We start from the raw sequence: 10,621 nt of genomic DNA on the forward strand, positions 1-10,621 counted from the left end.
ATAAGACTGAAGAGTTTGTATGTTTGAAAACGCAAGTCATTAGATTCAAAAGATTTATTGAACATCAAATAACACAACAGGAATGGAAAATAATATATAATTAACAAAATAAAATCACTGCACCTTATGGAACTGATATGTAACGAAACTTAAAACGTCAATATAGTAATTATATTTAAAATATTATAATATTACAGGAAATCTGACGTTACCAACGTAACATGACCACAGGAAAGCCACCAGTTAATTGCCTAAAGGTGTATTTCGATCGATACCGTACAAATTTTCGTCAAACAACCATATTGGTTACAGTATACAGTCTAAGAGTATATAGTCTTTAAAATAATATTTAAGCATAGCGGAAAACTAAGGAGGCCGCGTCACGAAAATGTCCCGCAGCCGACATCTTTGCTGACAACAACAACGTGGCCTATTTGTTGTCGATAATTCCACAATTTGCCGCGGGACATATTTCGCGATGCGGTCTCTAATAAAAGTTAAATATGATACAACTTTACCTACACCTTGTAAAATGAATCTCTCGTTTCCACTGCGGCACTACATGTATAATATAAATTATGACCAAACACGTGGCACCACACACGTCGTTCTTAGATAAAACATAATATTTACAATTTCAAAAGATAAAGTTATTCAATTTATAATATAGGTACTGACGACAGTTCACACGGGTGTATATTACACCTAAATATTAGTGAAAACTGCATTGAAATCCATTGCATGGTTTAAGCGCCTATAACGCTTTCAAACCCAGTCTGATTTTGAGTTTTTCAACAATAAAGTCAACTGAACTGAATAGTAAAACATTTAAGAATAAGTTTATAACTCTTTACCTGCCTAATAATAACAGCGACTTGCTGATGCCCGGATAAACCCTACGAGGTTTTTGTGGTGTGGTTTTATCATGTTGTTGGATATTGTAGATTGTACTGAATAAAGAATTTAAAAATAAATAACAGTAATTAAATGTCAGCAACCATCATACGCATCATTGTGTGCTTACATAAAATGGTGTCATAAGAAATCTACACCCTAGAAATTAAACTATTGATACTAGCTTTGCCTAGTATATGCGTAATATACAAGTCTTTTATTTCAGTACTTAGTCATCACTAGACTGGGTTTGAGCAATTTTCTGCTTCTGTTCGGCAATCCAGGCGTGAATTTTTTCTTTGAGCTCAGTATTGGACTTCACTTGATCCATAGACAATGGTGAGCGATTGAAGGGATCTGATTGGTCGCTCAGAAGGTGCCTGTAAAAAAAAATATTAGTCAAGTAATGTGAAATTCAGATATGTAAATACATTTTTAGTGGTATTAACTATTGTACACACACATTTGTACATACATACAACTTGACCTACACTGAAACAAATTATCGACCTCATCCACAATTAAAGGTACCTATGTTACTTCTGACAGATATAAAATCGGTCCAGTAATTTTTAAGTTTATTCGTAATAAAAACAAAAAATAATATAAACTTAATAGAAAAAAGTCGAAATCCCGTAAAACATCGCCAGATAAGAAACTCTCTTTAAGTTTGAGGTAATTAAATAAATAAATTAAATACAATAAAATTAACATCATAAATAACTGGTATAATGTGACAAGAAAAACAAATATTTTTATTAGATTGGTGGGAACCGTTTTTGTATATATGTAACCAATATGCGATCTCTGTTAGAATGTAAGTGAGAAAAAGTTCTACATTACATATTCTATCATGAACAATGTAGAAGTTAGATTTGTACCTGGCTATAGTAGTTCTATCGACAGTGGTCCTGGAGCTGGGCAGTATGACGGGGTCCATCATGAGGGTGCTCATGATGGGGTCGAGGAACTCTTCAGGGGCATTGGCGAGGATCTCCTCGTCGCGTTGCTTCTGTTCCGCGAGGCGACTGACGCGGGACGCCACTTCTTGTAACGACCCTATTAGCCCGCCTCCGCCAATTCGTACTGAAAATGAAATGATCAAATTTTACAAAGTATATCGTGAAAACATAATGGCTGTAAACTTCAGACTATACTTCTATAACTGCTTACCCTTGTCCTTCTTTATTTGGAGTCGATACAGTATGTTTGGCACAGTAAACATTGTGGACAAAAAAATATACTAAATATACTAACAAAAAAGAATATCTCAAAGTTGGATTCTTTCTTACCCAACACAGCTTCAGCCAAGGTAAACAGTTCAGGGCAGTACGAGCGGCCGTCGTCGGACACGGCGCCGCAGAATCGTTCGTTATTCCCGAGCTCTACGTACATCCGACATATATCCAACACTGTGCTCGCTGGGTCGAACTCGAACTCCTTCATGTCTTTCACCTGGAAATATATGATTTTTAAAATTTTAATCATAATTATGGTGTCTTAAGGAGTTTACATCACGTGTGTGCCTGGTCTTTTGAAGCTTGAAGAAATAAACAGAGGTTTTCCGTTTCGATCATTATACATATTTAAAAATAATTAATAATATGACATTACATTTATTACAGTATTTTCATGTTTAGTATGCATCATCAATCGTTAAGCCCCGGACGACATTATAACATACTATTACAGTATATTAAGGCGCCTTGTAGTGTATAATAGTGTCACCATCGTTATCAATTTCTTTCATTTCTTAGCGAAAAATAATAAAAATTTAAGTGATTATGGCACACTTGATAAAGAATTTTACACGAAATAAAAGAAATAGATAAAAATCCGAAAAAAAATGTCGTCAACAAAATAGTAACCTTGAAGTTCTTCTTGTTAGGGCCGACAAGATGCAGCAGGAAGTAGTTGAGCATGGAGGCGATGCGCTCGACGAGCGTGGGATGACAGAAGACATAGGGCGCATGCGCGGTGAGGCGCACCAGCGTGCGCACGGTGTCGCGGCCCAGGATGTTGTCGAAGCGCGCCAGCGTGCCCACGTGCGACAGCGTCGACTGCTGCTGCGCCCGCTCCGGCGCTGGCAAGCTGGCCCACGCACCGCTTTCCCTGACGAATTATTGTATATATGACTAGGTGTAGCCTGCTTACGTTAGACCTAGGTTCAGCCGGTCTTCCTTGGCTATATATATCGTTTTTATCTTCGACTAGATTTAGGTGCAGTTGGTCACAGAAGTTTAAATGTAGATTTAGTTTTTAGACTTGACATGAATACTAGTACCTAATAAATTTGAGTGCATACGATTTTCGACCTTATTCAGGAAAAATTAAAGCATACTTTATACCTACTGAAGTTTATTATTACTATTATTGAAGTTTTGCTTACAACATCTAGTATGAATAAATATTATTATAAAATAGTATTTTAGCAAACATCTATACGTACTGCGCAGCTTGCAAAGTCTTTATCTGTGCCATGTTAGTGAGCGCCTCATCGAGCAGAAATATGGCGTCGTTCATGAGAAGGTTGACGAAACGAAGGAATATGGGGGGCTGGACTGCCTCCATGTTGGCTTCCGCCTCTCGCGCCAGCCGTCTAGAAATACATATAAAACACGAATAGTTGTATTCACGTTTTAAAATAGCCAATTTGCAAAATATTGTTCAAGTCACAATTAGCCCGGCGACCGCGGTGAATCTAGACACAATAGTTGATCGGCGCATTTGCACCGGTTCATAAGGAGGAAGACACATAAGTTACATAAAAAATCTTATGCTATATTTATTTAGATTTTTTTTCTATTATTCATACACAGTAAGTTCGATACTTGTATTATGGAATTTACATTTAGTCAACCAAACTCAACGAGATTAATCTTTACAACTTCTTTTTATTTCTTTTATCGAATGTACATTAGATAAACATCCAACATGACAATCTGAAAAATATAATTTTCCATTTTGACCTGACCGGCGATCGAATTGGAGACCTCTAGAGTGTGGGAGTCCATTGAACATATCCAGCATGATGATCCTAATGGTCTACTGAGGTTAGTGATAACACAATCGGGAAAACGCAAAGATGAGAGATAAATCTTGGAACAAGTGTATAAAGAGAACATACGTGAAGGCGTCCCTATGCTCCTCGAGGCCCCAGAGGAAGTCCATGACGAGGTACATGGGGCGGCGGTAGTTGAACTTCTGCTCGAACTGCACGCTCTGGCCCGTCATCTCGATGCCCACGAACACGTCCAGCAGGCACGGCACTAGCTGCAATTTATAATTATTTAAAATAACAATATAGTTATGTACTTACATGATATAATACAAAACTCTTTACCCTTACTTATTATAATACAAAGTCCTTTACCGTGTCTGTCTATTCGCGATAAACTCAAAAACTACTGCACTCATTTTCACCAATAGTGTGATTCCTGAGGAAGGTGTATAATTTTATAAACCCGAGCGCAGTCGGGACGGGCCGCTAGTTACACATAAAGAAAACATGCAGTTACAAACATGAAAATTAAATTATACACTCAAAAGGCGGCCAACCCTCAGAATTGCACTAGCTATCAATTCTAGCGAAAACTAAAAAAAACTACTAGATAATTGATTTTATAAGTTTTTATAGTTGATTTTTATAGTTATCTATTGGGCACAACAAAATCATTGTCGTAAATTATGATGTTGTAAAATATGACTACATTTTATGTATTAACTACATAGGTAATACGTACGTATTAAAAAATGTAAAAGGCGGATTTACAAGGCCGTCTTTAAAATTGTGACCTGTCACAAAGTTAAACAAGTGAAACATATATTTAAAAAAAACCTGTAATCTGTGAGGGTGCTCCTTGAACAATTGTTCGCGGGAAAAAGACGCGAGGCTGCTGAGGGGCTGTTGGTCGTCGGGGTGGTTCGGCAACATGGCCTCCACGCACTCCGCTAATCGCGCTCTGGAAAATTATGTTCGCATTGGACATAATATGACACTTAGGTATTATACGTCATACTAGATAGTGTGACAGTGAAGAAAAAACTAGTGTGACAGATAATCGGCACACCTTTCACCATGTGTTTGTATTGCGGTGTCTGTATATTTATTCATTTACGCCGCATCTTTCGTGTATTTTCACGAGTTCGTAATAATATCTATATGTATATAAACTTATAAACACTACCTTCTTTTTAGATTTTAGGTTTCCGACTACAGTTTATCGTCGAATTTAATTATATAATATTCATATCCTGAGATGGATGTTTTAATAATGTAATCTCTTTAACCTCAAATGAGGGTTGTAAGTGCGCGTGGAGTCTCCCATGAAGGTGAGCACCAGAGACAACGCGGGCCGCAGCAGACCAGCGATGTCAGCTTCCTCGCTGATCGCACCGTCGCTTCGCCGCGACATCGTGATCAGTACCACTATATTCTCTAATACGAATTCTGGAATGCATCTGAAAATATACAATTTCTTATCGAGTTATTGCTTACTAGCGGTCGGCCCCGGCTTCGCTCGGGTCAAAAATACAATTACTTTCTCTATATGATATTAGTCTTGATTGAAATCGTGAGAAAATCTATCAAGGGCGGCTGCGATTTGTGGGAAGGGGCTCTCCCTCTTCGTAGCGCTAAATAAAATTCAAATTTCAGTATTTTCTAAATGTAGGTATTTACACGGTGAAGATTCCGACAGCGGAGTTTTAGTCATTCTCCCATTTTACACTTTGGACACTGAACGAAATAAAATGTAGTGTACCTTAAAGTATCAGGCGGGGGGGTGTGTATGGGCATGGTGACGGGCACCACAGTGGTGGGCGCGAAGGTCTGCGGGCCGGGGTCCGTCCGGACCGCCACTTGGACCAGCCAGTTGCAGGTCGTGGCTTGCAGGCGAGTCAGGTTGCTCAGCATGTCCTTCTCGTGGAGGGCGCAGCGGAGGCTGACGAACCTGCCAATATCATATTATATGATGGGATTTCAATATATGTGAACAAAGAAAAATTAAATTTTCCAGGCATTGATTTTTGAGTTTTTTCAAAGAAGGTTGGGGAAGCAAGTGTTCGGATGTGAAAGAATGTGTGCCGAATCTGCAACTGTATAAATGTTTCCATCCGTTTTGCCAGAACTTATAATTACAGATTATTTTCACAGACGTCTTTTCTATGATGACCCAGATGATGATAAATTTTGCAAAAACTACTACACAGATTTCTATGAACTCAGGTAGATATGACCTGGAGACACACAGAGTACTTTATATCACAGCAGACATTAAATATTTTAAATCTTCAAACAAACGTCCGTGATCCGAACGTTATATGACACGCTTTAACAAAGTTTTGTATAAGTCGTGAACACTATTAGACTATTACCTATTTTTATAAAAAACCTTGTGGAGACTAAATAAAATGTGGAGCGAAGATAGACTTTTTGTATGTACAATATTCTGCTATTCTGTTCTACGCGATGTGTATACCTGGTCATGAGATGGTGTGTCCGCTGCCTCATGGGCTCCAGCAGGTGGTGCGCGCCCGCGGCCACATCGGCCATCGCCCGCTGAGCGCGTCCTAAATCCTGTCCCGTGCGCCACATCTTCTCCGCGCATACACGAACGCCTGAATGTAGATACAAAATCTTGGATAATGTACCTTTGAATTTTTGAACTCGGCTCGGTACTTTCGGAGATTAGCAGCCTCAAACACACATACTCACAAACAGAATTAGCTGATATCTCAAGAGACTTGATTAAACTCAGTTGTAATATTGATTGAAATGTTATTTTGTTTATAATAACATGTGTGTATTTCTATATTTAGTATCAAACAAAATCATGTCTATCGTGGCTTACGTTTCGATCATAAACTCACAAGGGAACAAATCCCAGGGTGCAATCTCTGATATTAACATAATACATAACTCACCCAAATCAATACACTTCTGCGTCATGAAGAAGCACTCAGTGACAAAGCTGTAAGTTTCTGCAGTAGGCCTTATCACTGCTTGGCCGTTCTCATCCTCCCTTGCTGGCAGCAGACATGTTTCACCGTGCAAACAGTCCAGGTGTACTGACTTTGCTGCACATTCTTCTGGCTGCATAAAAAAAATAGAAAACGTCAAATTCCCAGGCGTAACAAGTTTTTTACATCTGTCATCAGAGAGATCTTGTTTACTCAATAACACATTATCTTCTGAACGGAGTTTGATAGTTTGATGTAATTTAGTACACACTTAGAATATGACCTGGATTAGCACATAAGGTAAATTAATTTATATCTAACAGGAGCAAAGCCCGAGGGTGTAGCATGTTCTTATTATATAAAAAAGTACATGAACACTTACAGGAACAGCAGGGTATGTGGGATCAATTTTTAGCGACTTAGGATCGTCTGGGGCCGTGCAGAATGGCTGGCACAGTTGCAGCAGCACAGCGCCCAAGTTCAACATGAAGCCGTCCGACACACAGCTCAATGTCGCTGCATTTATTTCTCCTGCCTGTTCATAAATAAAGGTTGTAATTGGTCGCGAAATTTCAATGTTTCATTTTGAGAGGAGAAAAAAAAAATCATTTCATTGCTATGTGTTGGTCTTGGAGCGAAAGAAAAACATAGAATATGTTCTGCTTCTCCTCCCACACCAATTATAAAATTCTGTCCAAGACTGAATTATTTAGAAGACTGGATTATTCATACTCTCAGAATATGGGCGAGTAACCAGTCAGTATTTCCGAATCTCATCCATTCCAGGCCTTTGAGTTTCCAGAATCTGAGCTACACTCTATATGGGCTATACTCTCACTCTATATGTCTGTACATAGGCCATTAGAAATAAAGACATGATATATTATATGATATACTAGTAGATAGTTTTGGCACAGATGGGAACTATGCAGTTTAAAAGTATTGCTTTTCAAAAGTCAAAATATTACATATTTACCTGTACATTCCACAACTTCCCTCTAGCTACATTTGTTTTCAGGCATTTCCCTATCCATGTCAACAAACGGTTCTTTAACTGAGGTCCTCCTTTGAGCAATGACAGAAATATTTTGTGCATATTGTTGGAAAGGTGTGACAATGCATTCCATATTGATGTTTCAATCAGTGATATGGCACCCTGGAATTTAAAAGAAACACATTGAGTACTTTATACTTGGCCCAAATATTTTTGTTCTTAAAAGTTAATTTTTGGGCCAAGTTTGTCGTCAGGTATAATATATAGTAAATAAGATATTGGCATGAAGCCAAGTTATTATACCTGACTCCCAAGCAAAGGTCTAGCTCAGAACATTTATATTTATAAGTTAAGTTAAAGTCTCAGACTGCTTCAAATTTAAATGTGGACTGGTTAAAATTGTCTGTATTCAGACAAAATTTTCTTCAAGAATAAGTAAATTGTGACATATGTGAAACTTTAACAGGAAGTAAGAAGGAGTTACTACCTGATCCATAGGATTATCAAAGAACTCATGGAGAGATGTGGCAGTCCTCGGCAAAACAGATAGACTTAGCAGAGCACCAATGACTGAGTCTTGATAGTGTATCCCTTTTGTTTCTAATTTTGGTTCACAAGCTTCCATGAGGATCGGGGCTAGATGGGTATTACCTGTAAATGGAAAGAGTTTAGGCATTCGTTACTTATTTTAAAATAAAAATTATCACAACAACCACTGAGCATGATATGTACTTTTATTAACATTATAATAATTAACTGAATAAATTTTATAGTTAAAGAGATTTCTATTAGGAGGTTAATTCCTAAGGGAGATCCCTTCCAGGCAGCTATAGGTTATATAGTTGACTATAGGTAATGTGGTGTGTCTTGATTTTTTACAGTCAAGGGATTCTTAATTTTAATCATAGATGGGCTGGGATTTTGGATACAATTTAGTTACTTTAATTTTTTTACTTTGTATAGTTAATGAAACAATGAGTATGCATACTTACTAGCAAACAGATGAATAGATGGCAGTACATAAATAGGCAGATTTATCAAAGTGGACTTGTTAACATCTGTATGAATCCTCTGCAGCACTGGTGTCATTGTGTCTTTCAATTGTTGCTGGGTGTCATTGTCTCCTAAAAAAATTATGTTAAATAGCTAACTGTGATGTTGTGGTTTATGATGATTAAGAATTTCATATGTTATACATAAAAGGTTAACCTGTTGTATTAAAATATGTTTTCTGTAATGGTAGATTAAGTTTGGTGAAATAAATAAATAAATCAAGTTGTACTGATATCAATAGATCCTTGATGAAATGATCTCAGAAAGGGATAATCAGAGCTCTAGTGCTGGAACTGGCATACTAGGTAATAATATCAATAAATGGTGTTATATAATTTATATCCTATACTACAAATAAAGTGTATTAATAATTCTCATGAAAATCAGTGGCCAGAATAGATAAACTGTCAAAGAGTATTTTATATAATAAAAATCTTACCACACTCCACAAAAGATTTGACTATATCTAAGAAAAATGTATGGCTTTGAGGATCAACATGTTTTAACAGATCCACTAGTTGTATTGAAAAGTCTTGGTCCTCAAAAAGAGCTGGTTGTTTTAGAGCTGTTACTGCATTTCTGAATACTAACTCTCTCATTTTTTGTATTCCATTTTTGATGATTACAGAGTTGCTATGCTCATAAGTCTGCAAGTTTTGTAATGAACCAAATAAGTACGGGAACACTTGTTTTTGGATTACATGTTCTTTAAACACCTTGGTAGCCTTAGGGATGACACAAGATTCCACATCAGGCAAAAGCAAGCGTTCAAATAAAGCTTGCTCAAGTGCTTCTAGATCGATGTGAATTTTTGGCTTATTAGCCTCAGCTAGTTCTTCTAAATACACTAATTGTTTATCAGAGGACGAACGTCCTTCCACAGCATTTGGGTTAATGGTAAAGTGGAAAACATTCTCGACAACAGTATTTACTATCAAAACTGCCTCTTCAGGTAACTGTTTTGTGGTTATTTCTAAAGGTGCATTTTCAACTTCAGAACTATTGGCTTGCACTCCTATCAAACCCGCAAACGGATTATTCGGTTCCGACATGACGAAAACAATTTTATTCTAAAATTTTAATAACTTCATAGAAAAACTAGTCACATTTTTAATTAGCTTCGATAAAACAACAATTCAGCAGCGTTGATTAGTTTTCTTTGAACTTCATAACTTTTCAACCAATAAACGCTTGATAAATGATTGATTTTCTTTACAAAATCTGCGGAGATATTAAAGTATGAAATAAAAATTGGATTATCAGCAGACATGACATGATAATTTTCCAGTCTAGTTGACAATGACATTGATTCGACCGACTCACAAACTAAACACACAGAGAGACGCACCGAACGACTAAATAGTCGACTACACTGTATTATTGATTAGTCCGAACGTCGATTTTTAGCGTGAGAGAGAGCTATTTATTTTTCACAATTAATATTTGTCACTATTATTTTTCTTTTGAAAAAATTCAGAACTTACAAATTCCAGGTTATATTTTACCCGTGTACTAAATGTCATAAGAATCTGTCCAGTATATTTTCCATGCTGGAAAAACCATCCTCACAAACTTTCGCATTTATAATATTATTAGGATTATAAAGGCCTATTCCCAGCAGTGGGAAAAAGCAGGCTGTCGATTATGAATTTTAGTCTACAATAAGTCAAACAACAGAAGTTATTTGCTGTTCATGTACTGTTCAAATCAATGGAGCAT

General features: G+C 37.0%; 1 protein-coding gene across 2 annotated transcripts; it reads right to left on the reverse strand.

The window, feature by feature from the left end:
• Window positions 1-39: 39 nt before the first annotated feature.
• On the reverse strand, window positions 40-10,207 carry Ube4A (Ubiquitination factor E4A). 2 transcript variants are annotated; one of them, XM_053753698.2, is made up of 17 exons: window positions 10,009-10,206; window positions 9,342-9,549; window positions 8,842-8,973; window positions 8,337-8,500; window positions 7,832-8,011; window positions 7,238-7,390; window positions 6,820-6,988; window positions 6,375-6,513; window positions 5,658-5,846; window positions 5,185-5,355; window positions 4,733-4,856; window positions 4,022-4,167; window positions 3,344-3,493; window positions 2,763-3,006; window positions 2,187-2,349; window positions 1,776-1,980; window positions 40-1,274 (listed from the first exon to the last, which is right to left on the reverse strand). In XM_053753698.2, exons 2-17 carry the CDS (start codon window positions 9,499-9,501, stop codon window positions 1,124-1,126), a joined length of 2,640 nt encoding a protein of 879 aa, XP_053609673.1. In that variant the 5' UTR covers window positions 9,502-9,549; window positions 10,009-10,206; the 3' UTR covers window positions 40-1,123. The 2 variants fall into 2 exon arrangements, with proteins under 2 accessions (XP_053609673.1, XP_053609672.1); XM_053753697.2 differs by having other exon boundaries at window positions 9,342-10,207.
• Between the last annotated feature and the right edge of the window lie 414 nt (window positions 10,208-10,621).

This window comes from Plodia interpunctella, chromosome 13, assembly GCF_027563975.2.
Source record: "Plodia interpunctella isolate USDA-ARS_2022_Savannah chromosome 13, ilPloInte3.2, whole genome shotgun sequence".
Taxonomy (NCBI): Eukaryota; Metazoa; Arthropoda; class Insecta; order Lepidoptera; family Pyralidae; genus Plodia; species Plodia interpunctella.

What these genes read in the sequence shown, in the direction of transcription:
- Ube4A (XM_053753697.2), bottom strand. Translation starts at nt 9,954, where the DNA reads ATGTCGGAACCGAATAATCCGTTTGCGGGTTTGATAGGAGTGCAAGCC. An exon ending in ACACACCATCTCATGACCAG is followed by an intron (nt 5,847 to 6,374) that starts GTATACACATCG and finishes TGATATTGGCAG; the next exon opens with GTTCGTCAGCCTCCGCTGCG. An exon ending in ACTTACAACCCTCATTTGAG is followed by an intron (nt 4,857 to 5,184) that starts GTTAAAGAGATT and finishes ATAATTTTCCAG; the next exon opens with AGCGCGATTAGCGGAGTGCG.